Genomic DNA, 25,468 nt, shown 5'->3' with positions numbered 1-25,468 from the left:
GTCCTCATCCTGCTAGCTGCAAATTTCTTTAATAGGAAACTACAGGGTGATCTGGAACCTTTCGAAAGTGGGCTTCAAGTCTAAGGGGCTGGGGGCTGCACCTGGGAGGCAGATGGTATAGGCTGGAATATGGGGGGGGGGAAGTGTCCTACACAGAGAGGGGAAAGTGGAAATGTGGGAAATCAGGAAGGGGTAGCAGGGGCATCCACGGGGGTGACATGACCCGCCTTGCGTCCATAGCCCAGTTCTGCACCCCCTGTCACAAGCAGCTCGATGCCTGTGCAGAAGGTGGCTCCAGAGGCCAGAAACACTGCTGCAGCCCCCACCTCAGCAGGCTGACCCATGCGGCCCAGGGGCTGGGGAGAGAAGGGAGAGAATGGAGGTCAGGAGGAGCTCGCTTGATGACCACACATCCCCAGGCCACTTTCTTCAAGTGGGCACTGATCCCCACTCCTACCTGGGCCAAGGTGCCCTCTTGGACTGTAGCGCTGGGATCAGGTGTTAAGGCTGCCAGCTGTTCCCATAGTGGGGTCCAGATGTTTCCTGGAGAGATACTGGGGGATGGGAGAGGAGATCAGAGAAGTCTGGCTCAAATACTGCCTCTTGGGCTCACTCCCAGCCTTTCCAGATCCCCCAGGAGGCTCTTTTGGCCTACTTGGAGCTGCTCACCAGTTGACTCGGACACCGTACTGACTCTCATCCAGGGCCAAGGCTTTGGTCATGGCTGTTACTGCCCCCTGCAGAAAACAAGGCCAGGGCAAAAAATTCAGTCCTCCAGCGATGGAGCCCCTCCTGTCCTCTCCCCCCCGACAGGCAGCATCAAGTCATAGCATCTAAATGGATAAGCAATACCCTCCTTAGATGCACCCAGGCCCTGCTTGTTTCCTGGGAGAAACCTGGGGCATGACAACTAGTCACAGGTTATGGCTTGGGCTGAATAAGGGAGTTGGATATAGGATTCTCCTAGCTAAGGTCTTGCTGGGTTCTGCTCTTAAATTGTCTGGCCTCAAAGGCAAGGTCCAGGGGGCGTGAGGAAGAAAGGGGCAGGGGCTGACATACCTTGGTGGCCACATAGGGAACTGCTTGGTACTGGCCAATTGCCCCTACCAGGCTGGAAATGTTGATGATGTTCCCTCGACTCTTCCGCAGGTGGGGAAGGGCAAGCTAGGGAGACAGGAAGCAGAATAAGCCACCCTAGCCCACAAAAAAACTGCAGCTGCCCGCATCCTGATGTCTAGGACAATGGCCATCTTCCTGGCAGGTTTCTAGTTGATCTCAGTGGTCCATAGGGACAGCATCTAGCACCTTCTCTGGTTTGCCCTAGGGTCTCTGATCTCAGGACTTGAAGCACTTTCTTTTTTTTTTTTTTTTAGAGACACTCACTTTGTCCCCCTCGGTAAAGTGCCATGGCATCACAGCTCACAGCAACCTCTAGCTCTTGGGCTTAGGCGATTCTCTTGTCTCAGCCTCCCGAGTAGCTGGGACTACAGGCACCCGCCACAACGCCGGCTATTTTTTTGTTGCAATTTGGCTGGGGCTGGGTTCAAACCTGCCACCAGCGCCCTACTCACTGAGCCACAGGCGCCACCCTTGAAGCTTTTTCTTGTCTGAAGGGGTTTCTCTTTGTGTCTCTTCTACTCAGTTTCTAACTATCTTTGTCTGTATTTCTCTCTGGGCATTTATTTATTTATTTATTTATTTTGAGACAGAGTGTAACTTTGCGGCCCCGTAGAGTGTTGAGGCGTTATAGCTACAGCAACCTCAGACTCCTGGGCTCAAGCGATTCTCTTGTCTTAGCCTCCCAAGTAGCTGGGACTACAAGTGCCTGCCACAACACCTGGTGATTTTTAGAGATGGGGTCTTACTCTTGCTCAGGCTGGTACTGGACCTGTGAGCTCAGGTGATTGGCTCACCTCGGCCTCACAGAGTGCTGGGATTACACACATAAGCCACCACGCCCAGCCTTCTCAGGGTGTTTATATGTTACTCAAACTGTCTATATCAAGACAGGAAAATGGAATATGGGCTCAGAGCCTGTGGCGTGGTGGTTAAGGCACCAACCACATACACCAAGGCTGGTGGGTTCGAACCAGGCCCATGCCAGCTAAACAACGACAACCACAATAAAATATAGCCAGGTGTTGTGGCAGGCACCTGTAGTCCCAGCTACTTGGGAGACTGAGGCAAGAAATCACCTAAGCCCAAGAGTTGGAGGTTGCTATGAGCTGTGATGCCATGGCACTCTACCCAGGGTAACATAGTGAGACTCTGTCTCAAAAAAAAAGAAAATGGAAGATAGATCCAGAAGGCTGTGTATTTTGCAAAAAATGGGAGGACGTTCTTTAATCCATGGAGAAGATAGTTTCTCTGAGGGCTTCTTTTGTTTGTTGGTTGGTTTGCTTGCTTTTTTTTTTTTTTTTTTTGAGACAGAGCCTCAAGCTGTAGCCCTGGGTAGAGAGCTGTGGCATCACAGCTCACAGCAACCTCCAACTCCTGGGCTCAAGCGATTCTCCTGCCTCAGCCTCCCAAGTAGCTGGGACTACAGGCACCTGCCACAATGCCCGGCTATTTTTTGGTTGCAGCCGGCATTGTTGTTTGGCGGGCCCAGGCTGGATTCGAAACCACCACCTCTGGTATATGGGGCTGGCACCCTACTCCTTGAGCCACAGGTACCACATCTCTGAGGGTTTTGTTGTTGTTTTGAGACAGAGTCTCACTCTGTTGCCCATGCTAGAGTGCAATGGTGTTGTCATGGCTCACTGCAGCTTCAAACTCCAGGGCTCAAATGATCCTGCTGCTTTAGCCTCTTTTTTTTTTTTTTTTTTTATTGTTGGGGATTCATTGAGGGTACAATAAGCCAGGTTACACTGATTGCAATTGTTAGGCAAAGTCCCTCTTACAATCATGTCTTGCCCCCATAAAGTGTGACACACACCAAGGCCCCACCCCCTCCCTCCATCCCTCTTTCTGCTTTTCCTCCTCCCCCTGCTTTAGCCTCTTAAGTAGCTGGGACCATATGTGCTGCCACACCAGGCCTGAGTTTTATAGACGTCTGTGATCAGAATGTGATGTGGGAGGCCTTCATGAAATACACCAAATTTTCAGGCTCCGCGCCTGTGGCTCAAGCAGCTAAGGCACCAGCCACATACACCTGAGCTGGCGGGTTCACATCCAGCCCGGGGCCCGCCAAACAACAATGATGGCTGCAACCAAAAAATAGCCAGGCATTGTGGTGGGCGCCTGTAGTCCCAGCTACTTGGGAGGCTGAGGCAGGAGAATCACTTGAGCTCAGGAGTTGGAGGTTGCTGTTAGCTGTGATGCCACAGCACTCTACCCACAGGGACAGCTTGAGGCTCTGTCTCAAAAAAAAAGAAAAAAAAGAATACACCAAATTTTCTACCAACTTCTCCCCTGGAACTCCCTGGCTACCTGGAGGTCTCTAAACATTCTCGCTCTCCCTCTCTCTGTGTATCTTCTTTCACTACACATGACCTTAGATAAACTCAAGTTCTTCCTCTTGCTTGCCTCTGGCAGCTGAGCTGGTGGGGCAAGGCCTGTTCCTGCCACTTAATATTAATGAACTCTAGCTGGCACCCCAGGAGGCTCTCAGAGTGGGAATCTAAATGTGTTCCTTCCCTCTCTGCTTCACCCACCAACGCTTTCAAACCTCCACTCCCTCAAAAATGGCCTCCACCCTTTGCTGTGCTGTATCTTCAAACACACCCTGTGTGTTTCAACCTCAGGACCTTTGTGCTTATTGTTCCCACTGCCTGGAATCTTTTTTTTTTTTTTTTTTGAAACAGAGTCTCACTATGTCCCCCTCAGTAGAGTGTCATTGCATCACAGCTCACAGCAACCTCCACCTCTTGGGTTTAAGTGATTCTCTTGCCTCAGCCTCCCAAGTAGCTGGGACTACAGGCACCTGCCACAATGCCCAGTTATTTTTTGTTGCAGTTGTCATTGTTGTTTTAGCTGGCCTGGACTAGGTTTGAACCTACCAATCTCGGTGTACATTGCTGGCGCTGTAACCACTGTGCTATAGATACTGAGCCTTTTTTTTGAGACAGATTCACATCCCATCACTCTGGGTAGAGTGTTGTGGTGACATCATAGCTCACAGCAACCTCAAATTCTTGGGCTCAACAGATCCTCCTGCCTCAGCCTCTTGAGTAGCTGAAACTACAGGCACCTGCCATGACACCCTGCTAGTTTTCTGTTTTTTTTTTAGTAGAGATGGTGGAGTTTGCTTTTGCTCAGGCTGGTCTCCAACTTCTGAGCTCAGGGGATCCTCCAGCCTCTACCTCCCAGAGTACAGGCATTAAAGGCAAGAGCCACCATGCCCAGCCTCAAAAATCTCTTGAATGTATTGAAGACCTGGTACATGTCCAGTCCTGTTCTCAGCTTTTCACATGGATTAACTCATTTAATCTTCCTAACAGCCCTATAAAGAGGTACAACTGGTAGACCCATTTTACAAGTGGGGAGACTTGAGGAACAAAGGGACTGATGATACCCACAGAGGATCATGTGATGCCCGACAGAGCCAGGCAGTCTGAGGCCAAATCCACAAATAAATAGGAATTTCCAATAACTCTGAGATAATTAGAGCATGAGAAATGTATGTAGGGGTTAGGAGGATGTCCTCTGGTTGTATGCTCAGGGAACAGTCCTCACCCTCTCCCCAGCTCACATCAGCTTCCCTCTGTCCCTGCAGCTTTTCCCCACCTTCCCTGCACCCACCCTGCTGCCAGTGGGAGCCTCCCACAGAGACCTGGTTCCTGCCACCCTCACTCAGTGGCAGGCACAAAGCTGGAGCTGAGTAAATATTTGTCCCACACACCCGAGCCCTTGCACATGGTACACATTCCTGGGCCAGTGTCCTTCCCCATTGCCCCAAGGTCGCTGACCACCTGCGCTGGCCACATCAAGGTCCCGCAGGAAGGGCTGGTACTAGTCTGACTCCCCTCCCCCACCCTCAGTCCCTCCCTTCAGATGCAATTTGCACAGCCAGCTCTCCCAATGTCTTCCAGCCTCACTGGGGCCTGATCCTATGTTCCCTAAACATCAGGGTTCCTGCTTCTCACTCTCCAGGCTCTGCCGAGGCAACTCCCAAATTTGTTGGTTTTTCACCACCATCCTCTAAATCTATCTAGGATCCCCCTCTCTGGAGTTCCTGAGGACCCAGACATCTCCATTTCATGTTTCCATACAGAGCTCACCTCCTGACCCCCTAAAGCCTAGCCCTGCTTCCCCCTCCAGGCTTCTGACCTGGTACTGGCTCCCACCTGGGGAGCTCAAGTCAGAGACCTGGGAGTTTTCTAGAGCCTTGGCCTCCCTCAGTTCCTCAACCACTCTAGCAGCAAGTCCTGGCAGCTGTACCTCCTAAGATCCAAATCTATACAATTCTTCCTGCCTCATTCAGTCAATCAGCAAACATTTACTGAGCACCTACTGTGTGCCAGGTGCTGTGGTAAATGCTTGGGATCCTTAAGAAAACAAGACAGAGAGATTCCAGCCCTCATGGAACCGAGGTTCTGGCAGCTATGCACAAACAGGTAAGGGATGAGGAGCGTGACACAACACAGAGGATGAGGGGCTTGGAGTGTTGGAGCGGCTGCAGTTTTATTTATTTATTTAGAGACAAAATCCAAAGCTGTCACCCTGGGTAGAGTACCATGGTGTCATAGCTCACAACAACCTTAAACTCTTGGGCTTAAGCGATTCTCTTGCCTCAGCTCAAGTAGCTAAAACTACAGGTGTGCACCACAACGTCCGGCTATTTATTTTTTGTTGTTGTTGCAGTTATCACTGTTGTTTAGCTGGCCTGGGCTGAGTTCGAACCCTCCTGCTTCGGTGCATGTGGTCAGCACGCTACCCACTGAGCTACGGGTGCCACCCATGGTTGCAGTTTTTTTTTTTTTTGTAGAGACAGAGTCTCACTTTATGGTCCTCGGTAGAGTGCCGTGGCCTCACACAGCTCACAGCAACCTCCAACTCCTGAGCTTAAGCAATTCTCTTGCCTCAGCCTCCCAAGTAGCTGGGACTACAGGCGCCCGCCACAACGCCCAGCTAGTTTTTGGTTGCAGTTTGGCCGGGGCCGGGTTTGAACCCGTTATCCTCGGCATATGGGGCTGGCGCCCTACCGACTGAGCCACAGGTGCCGCCCCATGGTTGCAGTTTTAAACAGCATGTTCAGGGAGGGCTTGGGAAGGCTCAACAAAGACCTGAATTAAGGGTGTGTGCTGTGGTAAATTTGGGAAAAGAACTTGCCAGGTAGAGGGAACAGAGTGCAAAGGCCCCAAGGGACAGTGAGCCTGCTGTGTGTGGCAGCAAGGTGGCCAGTGTGGTGGGAGGTGAGATCAGAGAAGAACTTCTCCTTCAAACAATTGCAATCATCTAATAATATTTTTCCTGCCCTCACATTTGACCTTCTGATTTGTCCCTCACACAAGGAAAGTTAATATCAGTGAGATGGCATCACTTCCTTGATCAGATACCTTTCATGGCTCTCTACTGCTTTTAAGATAAAGACCAGATGCCTTGGCCAGGTGTGGTGGCTCAAGTCTATAATCTCAGCACTCTGGGAGACCCAGGTGGGTGGATCACTTGAGTTCAGGAGTTCCAGACCAGCCTGTGCAAGAGCAAGACCTTGTCTCTACTAAAAATAGAAAAATTAGCCAGGTGTTATGGTGGGCACCTGTAGTCCTAACTACTTGGGAGGCTGAGGCAAGAGAATCTCTTGAGCACAGGAGTTTGAGATTGCTGTGAGCTATGATGCTACACACGTTACTGAAGGTGGCAGAGTAAGACTGTCTCAAAAAAAAAAAAAAAAAAGACCAGATGACTCAGCGGGACTTTCAAGACCCTGCCTAATCTGTTCCCCCCTCCAGCCTTTCCCTGCCCCACTCCCTTCTCTCACTCCACCCAGCCCCTTAGCAGCACCAGGCCTTTGCACCCCCTCCCGCATCGCCTTCTCTACCCCTCCCCACCCCTCCCCTGGTGAATGCAGCTCCTCTTTCACTTTTTCCAGGAAGCCTGGCCCAAATCCCAGAACCTGCAGCCTTGCAGTCACCCTGTCCCAGAGCAACACCCATCTCCTTCCTAATGCAAAACACTCTAGGAACTCAACAGTCTACATAGTAACACCTAGAGAGCCCCAGGACTGGGAGCTCCACAAGGTCAGAGACCATGTGTCCCCTCTGTAGCCTCAGCACCTAGAACTTGAGTTAGCATTTAATGAATGAATGGAAAGGTCTCTAAGAACCAATCCAGCTCTGAGAGTCTACAACCTGTACTCCCCATCCTCCTCAATTCTCTCTGGACCCTGCTGCCCGCAAGATATCATTTCCTTGACTATATAAATAGCCCTAATCCCTTTCTTGTTTTCTCTAGCATAAGAAGTCATAGGCTTCAATCACAATCTCCACCACGAAGGCCAAAAAGCCAGATTCAAGAGTCCAGAATCAACTTTTCTTTTTGTAGAGACAGTTTCACTTTATCGCCATTGGTAGCGTGCTGTGGCATCACAGCTCACAGCAACCTCCAACTCCTGGACCTAGGCGAATCTCTTGCCTCAGCCTCCCAAGTAGCTGGGACTATAGGCGCTCACCACACTAGCTATTTTTGGTTGCAGTTTGACCAGGGCCCGGTTTGAACCAGCCACCTCGGTATATGGGGCCTGTGCCCTACTCACTGAGTCACAGGCGCCGCCTTAATTTTTTTTTTTTTTTCAGTTTTTGGCCAGGACCTTGTTTGAAACCCTCCACCCCTGGTATTTTTTTTTTTTTTTTTTTTTTTTATACAGAGTCTCACTCTGGCACCCTTGACTAGAGTGCCATGGCATTATAGCTCACAGCAACCTCAAGTTCATGGACTCAAGTGATCCTCTTGTCTCAGTTTTTCTATTTTTTTTTTTTGTAGAGACAGAGTCTCACTGTACTGCCCTCTGGTAGAGTGCTGTGGCATCACACGGCTCATAGCAACCTCTAACTCTTGGGCTTACGCAATTCTCTTGCCTCAGCCTCCCAACAGCTGGGACTACAGGCGCCCACCACAACACCCGGCCATTTTTTTTGTTGTTGTTGCAGTTTGGCCGGGGCTGGGTTTGAACCCACCACCCTTGGCATACGGGGCCGGCGCCCTACTCACTGAGCCACAGGCGCCGCCCAGTTTTTCTATTTTTTTTTTTTTTTTTGTAGAGACAGAGTCTCACTGTGTACCGCCCTCGGTAGAGTGCCGTGGCGTCACACAGCTCACAGCAACCTCTAACTCTTGGGCTTACGTGATTCTCTTGCCTCAGCCTCCAAGTAGCTGGGACTACAGGTGCCTGCCACAACGCCCGGCTATTTTTTGGTTGCAGTTCAACTGGGGCCGGGTTTGAACCTGCCACCCTCGGTATATGGGGCCGGCGCCTTACCAACTGAGCCACAGGCACCGCCCATCCTAAGACTTTTTAAACCATAAAATAAATCATTATATCTCCTATGCCTGACACATCCTTGACAATGCCCCTCCTGGTGAGAGGTGCCTCCTGGGATGTGTCCTACACACCCTGTGCTCGAGTCCTTATCTGGGGGACTTGCTACTAGGAGGAGCTGACATGTGATCAGGCTGAGAATCCTAATGATCTGAATTACAGATTAGCCAAAACCATAGTATAGATGTTAATCTGATCTTGAGGATTACATAAGAGACTGTGATTGTGTAAGAGAATGTTCTTCTTGTCAGAAAATATGCTCCAAGTAGACAGCCCTTATACTTTACAAGCTGTAGAGACTCAGATGATGCTCCTTTACTTAGGGGTAAAGGGACATCATGGGCGCAGTGGCTCACGCCTGTAATCCCAACACTTGGGAGGCCGAGGGGGGTGGATTTCCTGAGCTCACAGATTCGAGATCAGCCTGAGCCAGAGCAAGACCTCATCTCTAAAAAAAATAGCCAGGCATTGTGGCGGGCGCCTATAGTCCCAGCTACTTGGGAGGCTGAGACAAGAGAATCACTTAAGCTCAGGAGTTTGAGGTTGCTCTGAGTTATGATGCCATGGCACTCTCCAAGGGTGACAAAGTGAGACTCTGTCTCAAAAAAAAAAAAAAGATACATCATGCCTACAAATTACTTTCAAATAATTCAGAGGCAAAGACAGAAAGAAAGCTGGCAGGTGTGGTGGCTTAACCCTGTAAATCTAGTAATCTGGGAGGCTGAGGAAGGAGGATCACTTTAGCTCAGGAGTTCAAGACCAGCCTGAGCCAGAGCGACACCCTGTCTCTACTAAAAATAAAAAAATACAGGGCGGTGCCTGTGGCTCAGTGGGTAGGGCGCTGTGTGACGCCATGGCACTCTACCAAGGGTGACAGAATGAGGTCTCTCTTTGCTCAGGCTGATCTCAAACTCCTGAGTTCAAGGGATCCACCTGCCTCACCTTCCCAGAGTGTCAAGATTATAGGTGAGAACCACCATGCCTGGCCTTTCCTTCTTTCTTTTTTTGAGACACAGTTTCACTGTATTCTACTAGGCTAGAGGGCCTCACTCTGTCTCTACAAAAAAAACAAACAACAAAAAAAAAAACAGAGGGCATTGTATCAGGTGCCCGTTGTCCCGGCTAATTGGGAGGCTGAAGCAGGAGGATCACTTGAGCCCAAGAGTTTGAGGTTGCTGCTATGAGCTATGATGAAACCAGGGCACTCAACCCAGAGCAAGAGAGTGAGACTGTTTCAAAGAAAAAATATTATGCAGCCTTAAAGAAAGATGGAGACTTTACCTCTTTCATGTTTACATGGATGGAGCTGGAACATATTCTTCTTTTTTTTTTTTTTTTTTTTGGCCGGGGCTGGGCTTGAACCCGCCACCTCCGGCATATGGGACCGGCGCCCTACCCATTGAGCCACAGGCGCCGCCCTGGAACATATTCTTCTTAGTAAAGTATCTCAAGAATGGAAGAAAAAGTATCCAATGTACTCAGCCCTACTATGAAACTAATTTATGGCTTGCTTTTTTTTTTTTTTTTTAATTTATGGCTTTCATATGAAAGCTATAACCCAGTTATAACCTAAGAATATGGGGAAGAGGGAGAGGGAGGGGAGGGAGGCAGAGGATGGGCAGAGGGAGCGTGATTGGCGGGATCATCTTACAAGGGTACATGTGAAACTTAGTAAATGTAGAATATAAATGTCTTAACACAATAACTAAAAAAATGCCAGGAAGGCTATGTTAACCAGTGTGATGAAAATATGTCAAATGGTCTGTAAAACTAGTGTATGGTGCCCCATGATCTCATTTAATAATAATAAAAAAAAGAAAAGAAAGAGGGAAAGCCAACGTGGTGATGTGTTAACAATGGAGAATGTGAGTATACAGGACTTCTCTGTATTATTCTGGCAATATTTTGTAAATCTTAAATCATGTCCAAAATAAAATCTCAAAAATAAAAAACAAATGTTCCATTCAAACCCTCTGGTGGTGGTATGTTGGTATGTGTGAATTTTTTTGTTTGTTTTGGTTTGGTTTTGAGATGGGGTTTCACACTGTTGCCCAGGGAGTAGGAGCCACCACATCTAGCTATGAAATTCTTTTTTTTTTTTTTTGTAGAGACAGAGTCTCACTGTACGGCCCTCGGTAGAGTGCCGTGGCGTCACACGGCTCACAGCAACCTCTAAACTCTTGGGCTTACACGATTCTCTTGCCTCAGCCTCCCGAGTAGCTACAGGCGCCCGCCACAACACCTGGCTATTTTTTGGTTGCAGTTTGGCCAGGGCTGGGTTTGAACCCACCACCCTCGGCATATGGGGCCGGTGCCCTACTCACTGAGCCACAGGCGCCGCCCTAGCAATGAAACTCTTACTGACAAAATTATATGAGGTCTGTGGGGGGGGGTAGCAAGAAGCAATGGGTAGAACGAATTTAACAGCCAGGTGCGGGGGCTACGCCTATAATCCTAGCACTCTGAGAAGCTGAGGAGGGAGGATCCCTTGAGCTCAGGAGCTCAAGACCAGCTTGAGCAAGACCCTGTCTCTACTAAAAATAGAAAAATTAGCCAGGTATTGGGACAGGAGGTAGAGGGAGGCTGAGGTAGGAGGATTGCTTGAGCCCAGGAGTTGCAGGTTTCTGTGAGCAAGACTAATGCCAAGGCCCTCTAGCCTAGTACAACACAGTGAACCTGTGTCTCAAAAAAAAAAAAAAGAAAGAAGGAAAGGTCAGGCATGGTGGTTCTCACCTATAATCTTTTTTTTTTTTTTTTTTTTGTAGAGACAGAGTCTCACTGTACCGCCCTCTGGTAGAGTGCCGTGGCGTCACACGGCTCACAGCAACCTCTAACTCCTGGGCTTCCGCGATTCTCTTGCCTCAGCCTCCCTAGTAGCTGGGACTACAGGCGCCCGCCACAACGCCCGGCTGTTTTTTTTTTTTTTGTTGTTGTTGCAGTTTGACCGGGGCTGGGTTTGAACCCGCCACCCTCGGCATGTGGGGCCGGCGCCCTACTCGCTGAGCCACAGGCGCCGCCCCTCACCTATAATCTTGACACTCTGGGAAGGTGGGGAGGCAGGTGGATCCCTTGACCTGAGGAGTTTGAGACCAGCCTGAGCAAAGAGTGACTTCATCTCTACGAAAAATAGAAAAACTAGGCAGACATTGTTGTGGGCACTGTAGTCCCAGTGACTATTTGGGAGGCAGATACAGGAGAATCGCTTGAGCCTTGAGCCTCAGAATTGAGGTTGTTGTGAGCTATAATGCCACAGCACTTGTCTCAAAAAACAAACCGACTCAATGCCTATAGCTCAGTGGTTAGGGCCCCAGCCACATACACCAAGGCTCACGGGTTCGAACCTGGCCCAGGGTCTGCTAAACAACAATGACAACTACAAAAAAAAGAAAGTAGCTGGGCGTTGTGGGGGGCACCTGTAGTCCCAGCTACTTGGGAGGCTGAGGCAAGAGAATCACTTAAGCCCAAGATTTGGAGGTTGCTGTGAGCTGTGATGCCACAGCACTCTATGGGATGACAAAGTTAGACTCTGTCTCAAAAAACAAACCATCATGGTGGCGCCTGTGGCTCAAAGGAGTAGGGCATCGGCACCATATGCCGGAGGTGGTGGGTTCAAACCCAGCCCCAGCCAAAAACTGCAAAAACAAAACAAGTTTAAGGAGAGGAGAGGGAGAGGGGAGGATAAGTGGAGGGGGGGTAAGTGGTGGGACCACACCTATGGTGCATTTTGCAAGGATACATGTTAAATCTACCAAGTGTAAAACATAAATGTCTTAACATAATAATTAAGAAAGTAAGGTAAAGGCAATGTTAACCATTTTGACGAAAGTATTTCAAAGTGTATATAAAACCAGCACATTGTACTCCATAATTGCATTGATGTACACAGCTATGATTTAATAAAAAAAAAAAAGTTTAAGAAAGTGTTTATAATTGCAGAAGCTGGAAATAGGAACGGGCTTCTCACAGATGTTCTTTTTTTTTGAGACAGAGTCTCACTATGTCACCCTTGGTAGAGTGCTGTGACATCACAGCTTATACAACCTCAAATTCTTGGGCTTAAGTGATTCTCTTGCCTCAGCCTCCTAAGTAGCTGGAACCACAGGTGCCCACCACAACACCTGCTATTTTTTTTTTTTTTTGTAGAGACAGAGTCTCACTTTACTGCCCTCGGTAGAGTGCCGTGGTGTCACACGGCTCATACCAACCTCCAGCTCTTGGGCTTATGTGATTCTCTTGCCTCAGCCTCCCGAGCAGCTGGGACTACAGGCTCCCGCCACAATGCCCGGCTATTTTTTTGTTGCAGTTTGGCCAGGGCTGGGTTTGAACCCGCCACCCTCGGCATATGGGGCCAGCGCTCTACTCACTGAGCCACAGGCGCCGCCCCACCCACTATTTTTTTGTTGTAGTTTTCATTGTTGTTTAGCAGGCCCAGGCTGAGCTCGAACCCGCCAGCTTTGGTGTATGTGGCCAGCGCCCTACTCACTGAGTTACCAACACCAAGCCACGAGATGTTCTTAAGATATAACCAGTGGTGCCTTCCCAGGGCCTTTAAATGCCCTTCTTGGTGAGTACACACCCTGTGCCTTACTTCACTTTCTTCCCAATTAGGGAAAAGGTGACATTCAGGTGTCATCTTTTTCCTTCCCCTTTCCCCAGGACCCATTTGCCCCCCACATATCCCAGGGATCTCAAACTGGGAGGCAAAGCTTGGCCACAAGAAACTAAATGTGGCAAGGTTCGTAATAAATAATAACTGCAGAGGGTTAACTCTGCCAGGCATGCTCTGAGGGCTTTGTGGGTATTTAATTTAATTTCATTCAATCCTCAGAACTCTTCAAATTAGATACTATTATTATCTCATTTTCCAAATGTGAAAATGGAGGCACAGAGAGGTTGAGTGACTTGTACAATGTTGCAGGTAGGAGTTGGCAGAAGACTTAGGCAAGCAAGCCCCAGATCTAGGTCCCTTAACTCCCATGTGAGGCTTCTATACCGGTCACTGTCAGGTCACAGGGTGGACCAGCTCAATGGGGAGAGGTGGGGACTGAGGTACAGTAGAGAGCTGGACTGCATTCAGCAATCTCCTTGCCCCATGGGTCCTGTATACCAACTCTGTCAACTTTGCAAGAGAAACCAATAATTTGCAGTAATCTGGTTGTTTATGCAAAATTAATTTCCTTCCTTCCTTTTCCTTTTGAGACAGGATCTCCCCCATCACCCTGGCTGAGGTGCAGTAGCCTCATTATAGCTCATTGCAACCTTTAATTCCTGGGCTCGAGCAATCCTCCTGCCTCAGCCTCCCAATTAGCTGGGACTTACAGGCCAGACCCACCAGACCCAGCTAATTTCCCTATTGTTTTTTAGAGGCAGAGGTCTTACCTTGTTGCTCAGGCTAATCTCCAATTCCTGGCCTTGAGCAATCCTCCCACCTCAGCCTCTAAATTACCTGGGACTACAGGTGCATGCCACCTCCCCTGCTAACTTTTCTATTTTTGGTAGAGACAGAGTCTCATAAATCCTTCTGCCTTAGCCTCCTAAAGTGCTGGGATTACAGGCATGGGTCACTGCACCTAGCCACCAAATTCCTTTTTAAATGTTGCCAACTAATGAAAAAATAAATAGCTGTTTGTGTAGGTGTGTCTTATGTGTTTAAGTGTTGGATCAATTGTAGATGAACAACAGAAGTTGAGGACAGAGGCCAGGGTTCACCAGTTGAGCAAGGGATTGCCCAAGTGCCCAGGGCCATTTCACCAGGATCTGGGATCTCTGGAAGGAACCTCAAAGTGAGCAGCCAGACATCTCCCCCTCCACCTACACCTGCCCTCCTTCTGCAGAGGATGGGAGCTTTGCCCTTCCAGGTGCTGGGGATGGGGGAACAAATAAACCTAAACCCTCCACTCCTTTCTTTCTCGAGTCCATCCGCACTTCTGCTCTATAAGGAAATCCCAACAACTCTAGCTTCTGAATGGATCCAAAATCTGGCCAATTCTCATCAAGTCCACGGCCACCGACCTGATATGATCGGCCAAGACCACCCTGGCGAATAGACCCTTCTCACTAGGGCTTCCCGCCACAGCCCTCGTTCCTCAGTCTGTTCCCCATAACGCCGCAAGAGGGCGCCAGTTCCCACGCACGGTACGTCTGGTTCTGCTCAGAACCCATTGAGGTCAAAGCAAAGTTCTCTCCGCTGCCCACAAGGTCCAGCACAACTTGGACCCCTACTGCCTTCTCTCTGCTCTCCTCTTCAGCCTGCTCCCCCTCACTCATTCAGCTGCAACTTGCCTTCTCACTATTCCTCCTGTGCGCCAAGCACTGTTCCACCCCAGGGCCTTTGCACTGGCCATTCCTCGGCTGCATGGCTCTTCCCCACACACCCCGAAGGTGCTTGATTCAAATTATGCCTGTAATCCCAGCACTCTGGGAGGCTGAGGCTAGTGGATTGCTTGAGCTCACTGAGTTCGAGACCAACATGAGCAAAAGGAAGACCCTGTCTCTACTAAAAATAGAAACTCTGAGGCCACAAGACCTCTTTTTTTGTTTATTTTTTAATTTTATTTATTTATTTTATTGTTAAATCATAGCTGTGTACATTAGTGCAATCAAGGGGTACAATGTGCTGGTTTCATATACAATCTGAAATATTCTCATCAAACTGTTCAACATAGCCTTCATGGCATTTTCTTAGTTATTGTATGTAGACATTTGCCAGAAGACCTCTTGAGCCGAAGAGTTCAAGGTTGCTGTGAGCTATGATGCCACAGCACTCTACTCAGGATGACAGCTTGAGACTCTGTCTCACTTTATCACCCTCGGTAGAGTGCCGTGGCATTACAACTCACAGCAACCTCCAACTCCTGGGCTTAGGCGATTGTCTTGCCTCAGCCTCCCAAGTAGCTGGGACTACAGGCGCCCACCAAAACGCCCAGCTATTTTTTTTTGTTGCAGTTTGGCCGAGACAGGGTTCGAACCCACCACCCTTGGTATAAGGGCCAGCGCCCTACCCACTGAGCCACAGGCACTGCTCCAAAAAAGTTTTCTTAAATGGCAACACACAGCCGGTGGTTCATGCCTATAATCCCAGCACTCGGGAGGCCGAGGGGGGGTGGATTGCCTGAGCTCACAGGTTCAAGACCAGCCTGAGCCAAAAGAGACCCCAGCTCTAAAAAGTAGCTGGGCATTGTGGTGAGTGCCTGTAGTCCCAGCTACTTGGGAGGCTGAGGCAAGAGGATCACTTGAAACCAAGAGTTGGAGGTTGCTGTGAGCTAAGGTGCCATGGTGCTCTACCAAGCATGACCAAGTGAGACTCTGTCTCAAAATAAATACATATATAATCAAATTACACCATCACTCTTTACTCCCTTAACTCTCCTTCACTGTTTGCATGGCGTTTATCATTCCCTGATACCATATTTTACACATACACGTCCTTTCCTCACTGCCAATCTCTATGATGGACTGCCAGATCCCCAGCAGCAGGGACTTCTGTGTTTTCTTTATCACTCTGTGCCAGGTACTTAGCAGTCACTATTGCTATATAAATATTGTCGCTTAAAAGTGCTATGTTATCATAGAGAATGTGTGTGCGTGTATGTGTGTGTGTGTAGGTGCCACATAAACAAGGAAGAGCAGGAAGACTTGTCTAAGGAGTTGATAATTGTCTTTTTGTTTGTTTTTTATAGGGAGAGTTCACCTTAAGGCTGAGGACTGAAGCTTGAGACTCCCAATTTGCCTCAGGGAAAGGACAATTGGAAGAGGGAATGAGTACAAATGTCAGGACTTCTCACGGGTTTACAGAAAAAACATCAGTTAGCTATTGGCCATCCATTGTGGAACTATAGGGTAGGTGGCATTGTATGGCTACTGGGCCAGCAGTTAGTCTAGAGCCCACATAGCAAGTGGCTTCCAGAGGTAATTATTTAGCTCAAGTGGATATGAGATGTGCCTGCTGTGACATTTTGAATGCTTTTCTGGGCCTGATCATTTAAAGAGGATTACCTTTCTCAGATAAAAAAGGACTTTTTTTCTTTTCTTTCTTTCTTTTTTTTTTTTTTAGAGACAGAGTCTCAGTTTGTCACCCTCAGTAGAGTGCCATGGCATCACAGCTCAAAGCAACCTCCAGCTTTTGGGCTTAGGCGATTCTCTTGCCTCAGCCTCCCAAGTAGCTGGGACTACAGGCGCCCACTACAACTCCCAGCTCCTTTTTTTTTTTTTTTTTTTGTAGAGACAGAGTCTCACTGTACCGCCCTTGGGTAGAGTGCCGTGGCGTCACACGGCTCACAGCAACCTCTAACTCTTGGGCTTACGCGATTCTCTTGCCTCAGCCTCCCGAGCAGCTGGGACTACAGGCGCCCGCCACAACGCCCGGCTATTTTTTTGTTGCAGTTTGGCCGGGGCTGGGTTTGAACCCACCACCCTCGGCATATGGGGCCGGCGCCCTACTCACTGAGCCACAGGCGCCGCCCACCCAGCTCCTTTTTTGTTGCAGTTTGGCCAGGGTAGGATTCAAACCCGACACCCTCGGTGTATGGGGCCAGCGCCCTACTCACTGAGTCACAGGTGCCACCAAAGGACTTTTTTTCTTTCTTGTTTCTCTCCTTTTGATCACTGAGGAGGTGACATTTGAACTGAGATGACAATTAGGACACAGCTACTCTGAAAGGTGGGTCGATTTCCTGATCTCATATGTTTGAAGAACAGTCTGACCAAGAGCGAGACCCTGTCTCCACTAAAAATAGAAAAACGAGCTGAGCATTATAGCCATGCCCGTAGTCCCAGCTACTCAGAAGGCTGAGGCCAGAGATTGCCTGAGCCCAGAAGTTTGAGGTTGCTATGAGCCATGACACCATGGCACTCTACCCAGGGTAACTGAATGAGACTCTGTCTTAAACCTCCTTCCCCAAACCAAAAACCTAAACAAAAAAAAAAACCAACTCAATCCAATTGTTGGGGGCCTGCTTGAGCCTGGCAGCTGAGTGCCCAGCCCTCACCTTAGTCAAGGTATATGTCCCCAGCAGGTTCAGCTCCAGCAGCTGTCGGAAGCCCTGGATCGAGGTCTCCTCAGGCCACTGCGGAGGCGGGTCTGAGGTGGGGATGAGGAGAGAGGAGGAATGAAGGAGTAGACAGGACAGAACAGGGCGGGGAAATAGTGATGGGGGGGGGGCTAGTGGTACTGGCTGGCAAGAGTGGGGGGCAGGTAGGGGTGGGAGGTTGCATGGTGTTTAATGAGAAAGCCCAGTTCCGATGCTCAGCCCTGCCACTTCCTGGCTTTGTGACATTGGGCAAGTCATTTTTCCTTTCTGTGCCTCACTTTCTTCATCTTCAGCCATGAGGACAATACCTCATCCTTAATGGTATACATTTCACAAGTCAATATTTGTACCAGACAGTACCATAAGCATGTTCATTAAATAAATACAAAATATCATTACAAAATTTCACAAAGTGGTGGCCAACACATACAGAGTATTTTGTAAATATCTTATAAAATTTTGTATTGAATATTTTGTGAATAAAGGTACATTTAGCTACAATTTCCCATTTTCCCTACATTTTGCAACTTCATGGGCATCTTTTGGGACACTCGGTGGAGTGATGGGGTAGAGGGACAGGAACAACATTCGGAAGACAAGGAGATGGAAAGATAGGCATTAGCAGACTAGTGGATGGAGGTACAGAGAGATGGAAAACAAAGCCAGGAAAAGCCAGTTCCGTATATATTCCTCCCTGGATATCGGGGACTTACTGCCTCACTTCCTTCAGGGATCTGTACAACGTCTTCAAAGAAGCTTCCCAGACCTTCTGTCCAGAGCAGCCTCATCATTTGCTATGCCTTCACTTGGCTAGCTATTTTTAGAGACGGGGTCTCACTCTTACTCAGGCTGGTCTTGAGCTCCTGAGCTCAGGCAATCCGCCCGCCACGGCCCCCCAGAGTGCTAGGATTACAGGCAGGAGCCACCACACCCAGCCTTGAAAACAATTTCTACTAGTAGATTCTCGGTTCTTTATTTTACAAACAAGACAACAAGGTTCAGAGTGTTCACCAGCTTACTCGAGTACCCCCTCTCCCAACTAATGGTGGGAGCTGGGATTTAAACTAGGCCAGGTAGCCCCAGAAGAGCTGGACCTTGCTGCACCTCCCTGCCACAGCCATGCCATAGGGCATCTCTGTCTGAGAGCTAGGACAAGAGGCCTGGGGAACACGTGCTGCTGGTGACTCAAATTTCTGCCACTCTGCTCATGCCCGTGAATAACCAGGAAAGCACCACCAGTACCAATTCTGGGCTTACTCATACATTTTTAGCAAATAGGCCAATTTGCAAAATGGAGTCCACAAATAAAGAGGATGGAAGGGATTTGTCTTTTCTTGTCTATTTCCTTACTCCAGAATATGAATCCCATTCCAGAGCGGTAGAGGCCAGGAATATTTTCTCTATTTTGTTTACTACTAAGCCCTCACTCCCTACAAAGGAATGCGGGACACATTATAGCAGGTGCCAAGACACATCTGTTTGAGTGGACAGAGGATGCAGAGAGAAAGGCTGCACTAGCATCTATCTGCTGTTTCTTTAAATCCTGACAACAATATAAGGAGGAAAGTGCAGCCCAGACAGGGGAGCTCAGCTAACACCAGAGGCTTCTCTCTGCTATGGCCTTGCAGTGTGACCTCAGTCCAATCAACTCACTCTCTGAGCCTCAGTTTACCAACATGAGGCATTCTTTTTTTTTTTTTTTTTTTGTAGAGACAGAGTTTCACTTTATGGCCCTCGGTAGAGTGCCGTGGCCTCACACAGCTCACAGCAACCTCCAACTCCTGGGCTTAAGCGATTCTCCTGCCTCAGCCTCCCAAGCAGCTGGGACTACAGGCGCCCGCCGCAACGCCCGGCTATTTTTTTGTTGCAGTTTGGCCGGGGCCGGGTTTGAACCTGCCACCCTTGGTATATGGGGCCGGCGCCTTACCGACTGAGCCACAGGCACCGCCCACATGAGGCATTCTTATGTTGCATTCTTAGGTATGCCTTTTTTTTTCCCCTTGGTATTTTTACATGTTTTATTTAGACTAGATTAAGCAGAATGAATATAAATAAACATTTAATCAGCAAAGACCAAGGAACCAAATTCAAAATTTCTGACTTACATTTACATGAATAAATGGCTAAACAAACACAAATATCTGCGGAAAAATACACTAAAAATTAATGCAAAATCTATTTGGATGGTTAATCCTAAAGAATTTTAAATAATTTATAAGTTTATTATTAAAACAATATCATAGTAGAATACATGAAAAATAAAAAATCAGTTCTGCTCCCAATTTCACTCACCCAAACAAAATTCTTTTTTTTTGTTTTTGGCCGGGGCTGGGTTTGAACCTGCCACCTCCGGCATATGGGACCGGCGCCCTACTCCTTGAGCCACAGGCGCCGCCCTCTTTTTCTTTTTTTAATTGTTGGGGATTCATTGAGGGTACAATAAGCCAGGTTACACTAATTGCATTTTTTAGGTAAAGTCCCTCATGCAATCGTGTTGCCCCCAGAAGGTGTGGCACACACCAAGGCCCCACCCACCCCTCCTTCCCTCTCTCTGCTCTTCTTTTCCTCACCCCTCCCTCCTTCTTTCTCTCTCTGCTCTCCCCTTTCCCCACCCCCACCATGACCTTACTTGTCATTGTGTATGCCTTATTAAGGCATTCTTTTCTTCTTTTTTTTTTGAGACACAGTCTAACTGTGTCTCCTTGGGTAGAGTGCTGTGGTGTCACAGCTCACAGCAACCTCAAACTCTTGGGCTTAAGTGATTCTCTTGCCTCAGCCTCCCAAGTAGCTGAGACTACAGGCACCCACCACAACACCCGGCTATTTTTTGCTTGTAGTTGTCATTGTTGTTTGGCAGACCCGGGCTGGATTCGAACCTGCCAGCTCTGGTGTATGTGGCTGGTGCCCCAGCCACTGAGCACAGGCACCGAGCCAATATTAAGGCATTCTTAATGACCATGAAGGGTGGTCAGTAAACTGATGGCAATTTCTCTGAGAAGCCATCACACCAAGTCCTATGATCAGGCCCAGTGAGTCCATCTTTACCATCACTGGCAAAGAGAAGGGCCATCAGTCTTGCTTCATAAATGCACACACTGAGCAGAGGCTGTGGGCCCTAGATGGTGACCACCATTCCCATTTGAGAGACATAGGAGGCATGGACAGGTGAAGGCACAAGCCTGGGGACACACGGGAAGGATAGGATTTAAGCCCAGGCCTTGTGGCTTCCATAGGTATATTGTCCTACGGAAGAGAAATGTGGCAGAATAGGGGAGTCGGGGTGGAGAAAGGGGAAATTGGGTGCAGGAGGAACAGGTGGGGCCAGGAGGTAGGTTGACACCAATGGGGAGTGGCCCTGAGGCCTCACAACTCACGGTAGCCTGCATTGTTGACTACACAGTCTAGGCGGCCGAAGTGGCAGATGGTCTCAGAAATCAGGGTCTGAGGAGGAAAGAAAGGTGGGAATGAGCAGTGGTGCAGTACCAATCCTTGCGGAAGCCAGGGCTCCCAAAGGCAAGGCAGGGAGGGGGAAGCTGCACTCAGAGCTGAAGGGACAGGAGCTGGAGGAAGCAGGGGGACACCCCAGGAGGACCAGGCACAACAGGAGAGGAGTAGACAGGAAGGCAGAGCTGCCTGAGAGCAGAGAGCTGGTCATTGCCACACTGCAGTTGTCATTCCAGGGAGTGGGGTGAGCAGGGATCCACATGGAGGGGCAGAAACCCATGGGGGCAGATAACAGATATTGACTAAATAGAAGGGACAGAAGGACATGAAATGTCTCTATAAAGAGAACTATGAGACTCTAAGAAAAGAAATAGCTGAAGATGTTAAAAAATGGAAAAACATACCATGCTCATGGGTGGGAAGAAACAACATTGTTAAAATGTCCATACTACCCAAAGCAATACACAATTTTAATGCAATCCTTATTAAAGCTCCACTGTCATACTTTAAAGATCTCGAAAAAATAATACTTCATTTTATATGGAATCAGAAAAAACCTTGAATAGCCAAGACATTACTCAGAAATAAAAACAAAGCAGGAGGAATTACGCTACCAGACCTGAGACTGTACTACAAATCGATAGTGATCAAAACAGCATGGTACTGGCAGAAAAACAGAGAAGTAGATATCTGGAACAGAATAGAGAACCAAGAGATGAACCTAGCTACTTACCATTACTTGATCTTTGACAAGCCGATTAAAAACATTCAGTGGGGAAAAGATTCCCTATTTAACAAATGGTGCTGGGCGAACTGGCTGGTGACCTGTAGAAGACTGAAACTGGACCCACACTTCTCACCATTAACTCTCACTGGATTAAAGATTTAAACTTAAGACATGAAACCATAAAAATACTTGAAGAAAGTGCAGGGAAAACTCTTGAAGAAATTGGACTGGGCAAATATTTTATGAGAAGGATCCCCTGGGCAATTGAAACAACATCAAAAATACACTACTGGGACCTGATCAAACTAAAAACTTCTGCACAGCCAAGAACACAGTAAGTAAAGCAAGCAGACAGCCCTCAGAATGGCAGAAGATATTTGCAGCTTATGTCTCCGACAAAGGTTTAATAACAAGAATCCACAGTGAACTCAAACGTATTAGCAAGAAAAAAACAAGTGATCCCACCATGTCAAGGTGGGCAAGGGACTTGAAGAGAAACTTCTCTGAAGAAGACAGGCACACAGCCTACACACACATGAAAAAATGCTCATCATTGGTTTCTGTGAGCTGTGTGATGTCATGTGTCATGGCTCTCTACCCGAGGGCGGTACAATGAGACTCTGTCTCTACAAAAAAAAAAAAAAAAAATGCTCATCATCCTTAATCATCAGAGAAATGCAAATCAAAATTACTTTGAGGTGGCGCCTGTGGCTCAGTCGGTAAGGCGCTGGCCCCATATACCGAGGCTGGTGGGTTCAAACCCGGCCCGGCTGAACTGCAACCAAAAAAATAGCTGGGCACTGTGGCGGGCGCCTGTAGTCCCAGCTACTCGGGAGGCTGAGGCAAGAGAATCGCTTAAGCCCAGGATTTGGAGGTTGCTGTGAGCTGTGTGATGCCATGGCACTCTACCGAGGGCCATAAAGTGAGACTCTGTCTCTACAAAAAAAAAAAAAAACTACTTTGAGATATCATCTAACTCCAGTAAGATTAACCCACATCACAAAATCCCAAAACCAGAGATGTTGGTGTGGATGTGGAGAAAAGGGAACACTTCTATACTGCTGGTGGGAATGCAAACTATTACGTTCCTTTTAGAAAGATGTTTGGAGAACACTTAGAGATATAAAAATAGACCTGCCATTCGATCCTACAATTCCTCTATTAGGTATATACCCAGAAGACCAAAAATCACATTATAACAAAGATATTTGTACTGGAATGTTTATTGCAGCCCAATTCATAATTGCTAAGTCATGGAAGACGTCCAAGTGCACATCGACCCATGAATGGATCAATAAATTGTGGTATGTGTACACCATGGAATATTATGCAGTCTTAAAGAAAGATGGAGACTTTACCTCTTTCATGTTTACATGGATGGAGCTGGAACATATTCTTCTTAGCAAAGTATCTCAAGAATGGGGAAAAAAGTATCCAATGTACTCAGTCTTACTGTGAAACCAATTTATAGCTTTCTTATGAAAGCTATAACCCAATTATAGCCCAAGAAGAAGGTGAAAGGGGAGAGGGAGGGGAGGAGAGGGGGGAAGGATGGGTGGAGGGGAGAGTAATTGGTGGGACCACACCTATGGTGCATCTTACAAGGGTACATGTGAAATTTACTAGGTGTAGAATATAAATGTCTTAACACAATAGCTAAGAAAATGCCATGAAGGCTATGTTAACCAGTTTGATGAAAACATTTCAAATTGTATATAAAACCAGCACATTGTATCCCATGATTGCATTAATGTACACAAATATGATTTAATAAAAAAAAAAAAAGGGACAGAAATCCAGGAACATAAAGATAAAATGTCACAGGAGGACCACTTTGAGGGATTTATTCATTTCCATCTACCTGACAGGTGTGATAAGAGCCTTTGAACGTGTAAGTGATAAAGGAGAACAAACCAAGGAGACATGACCTGGTCGTGAGAATCAAGGAAAGCTGTGTGTGTGTGCGCGTGCGCACGCACATGTGTGGGTGGGTGACAATGGGCTGAAACCTTTATGGCAGGTACAGCTTAGCCAGGAGAAGAAGAAAGTAAAGGGAACAGTATGTGCAAATGCCCAGAGGAGAATGGTGGGGAGGAAGAGAAGGGTAATTACTGGAGATGGGGAGTAGAGGCAGAAAATTCTCTCACCCTCACATCTTCTTCCTGGGTCACATCACAGAGGATAAAGACAGTTCCAGGAAGCTCCTGCTCCAGGGCCCGGCCCCCAGACTCTGCCAGGAGAAAAGAGCTGGGGCCTGAATTGCTGGATCTGGAGGAGGAGGGGCTGGGGGCCTGGACCCCTGGGTTTGAGGGTCGAAGCTGGAGTAAGGACTGAGGGACCCTCACTCACCATCTTTGTCGCAGATTACTACTTGGGCCTCGCTGTCCACTGAGAACAGAGAGAGAACGCGTTACCGCTCCACCTAGACCTCGGTGAAGGCCTCTCCTGCCCCCTTGTGGCCACCTGGAGTGGGACTTCTCCCCCTCGTGACCATAGTCTCATGATAGATCCCCTGGGACAAAGGGCAGAAGCCTTGACACAAATTCTCTTTGGCTACTCCAGGTAGCCAAACCACCTGTTTTGCAGTTTCAATAACAAACCTAGAGAAAGGGAGTAAACTCCCCCTGGAGACCTTGCCAGGCCTTTGGCTATCACTGCATATCCTCCCTCCCTCACCATAGCATTGCAAAAATTAGATTTTATTTTATTTATTTATTTATTTTTTAAGTTAAAGAATTATTTTATTGTTTTGGGTTCATAGACAAATTTATGCAACCAGGGCAGAGGCTGTGGATGACTCATATTTCCATTTGGGAGGAAGAACTCGTTTGGTCTTGTAATACCGAATCGATGAATTCGGCTATCAGAATCAGACCGAATTTAGCATCCTTACCCTTTCTATTCCTCTCAGGATACTTTCGAACAGCGACTGCTTTTTTAATTAAATGGTAGAGATCTTCAGGAAGATCAGGAGCAAGTCTTTTAGACTTAAGGATTCTCAAGATTTTATCGCTTGTCACAAAACGTACTTGAGCAATGCCATGTGAGTCTCAGGATCACACCGATCTGTGAGGGAGTCAGCCCCTTCTTAGCCAGTTTGTAAATCTGCTCCTTCACGTCATCAGACGTTAACTTCAGCCAAGTGGGAACGCTGCGGCGATAGGGCAAAGCCGACTGAGACAGGCCCTTCCCGGGAGCATGCATGCGACCCATGATGGCGGCAGCCAAGCAGCAAAAAGAGAACTAGTCTCCGAACCCAAAAATTGGATTTTAGAGATAAAGATCCAGCCTCCTGTACCTGAGTCCGCACCCATTAGCTCCTACCCCCATCCTTCCTCTCTTAAATTCCAAAATTCCGAGCAGACCCCTACTCACCGAAAGCACGCACAATCCCAGCTCCAATGCCGCGTCCACCTCCAGTCACAATCACCACCTTCCCCGAATAGCGCATTCCTGTAGCCATTTTAGAGTGCCTGTCACTCACTCTGGGCCCCTCTCCACCTCCAAAGTCAGGTGAGGCCATAGGATCAAACCATAAATAAGGGCTGGATCGTGGAAGCCCGGCCCTGGGGGGCGTTGCCAGGAAAGCCAGGGACCTGAAGTTTGCCCCGAGCTCTTTCTCCCTCAGATCCAGGGATCCAGGCCCCCAACCCCTCCTCCCTCAGATCCAGAGGTCTGGATCCCCATCTCCTGGCACAGGGGTCCGGGTCCCCAGACCCTCCTCTCGCAGACCCAGAATCCTGGCCTCAAGCTACCTCCTCCTGAAGACATACAAATTGCAGGCCCATGGTC

At 48.2% G+C, this 25,468-nt stretch overlaps 1 protein-coding gene and 1 pseudogene across 2 annotated transcripts; both read right to left on the bottom strand.

Annotated features, from left to right (window-relative positions):
- Positions 1-10: 10 nt before the first annotated feature.
- HSD17B14 (hydroxysteroid 17-beta dehydrogenase 14) lies at positions 11-25,417 on the bottom strand. The gene is made up of 9 exons (XM_053606482.1): positions 25,052-25,417; positions 24,026-24,064; positions 23,824-23,906; positions 20,880-20,946; positions 17,464-17,555; positions 1,060-1,164; positions 670-737; positions 458-554; positions 11-356 (listed from the first exon to the last, which is right to left on the bottom strand). The coding sequence occupies exons 1-9, from the start codon at positions 25,197-25,199 to the stop codon at positions 183-185; spliced, it is 873 nt and encodes a 290-aa protein (XP_053462457.1). The 5' UTR covers positions 25,200-25,417; the 3' UTR covers positions 11-182.
- LOC128596780 (40S ribosomal protein S13-like) lies at positions 24,078-25,041 on the bottom strand (annotated as a pseudogene). Its single transcript, XR_008383139.1, has one exon. The product of XR_008383139.1 is annotated as a 40S ribosomal protein S13-like (transcript).
- Positions 25,418-25,468: the final 51 nt, after the last annotated feature.

This window comes from Nycticebus coucang, chromosome 10 (genome assembly GCF_027406575.1).
Source record: "Nycticebus coucang isolate mNycCou1 chromosome 10, mNycCou1.pri, whole genome shotgun sequence".
NCBI classification, from domain to species: Eukaryota; Metazoa; Chordata; class Mammalia; order Primates; family Lorisidae; genus Nycticebus; species Nycticebus coucang.
This window is presented reverse-complemented; position numbering and strand designations above follow the sequence as displayed.

Coding starts and splice junctions, on each gene's coding strand:
- HSD17B14 (XM_053606482.1), bottom strand. CDS start 25,199: ATGGCCTCACCTGACTTTGGAGGTGGAGAGGGGCCCAGAGTGAGTGAC. Junction 23,907..24,025: donor AGTAATCTGCGACAAAGATG/GTGAGTGAGGGT, acceptor TTCTCCTGGCAG/AGTCTGGGGGCCGGGCCCTG. Junction 1,165..17,463: donor GGACATATACCTTGACTAAG/GTGAGGGCTGGG, acceptor CTGTCTCCCTAG/CTTGCCCTTCCCCACCTGCG.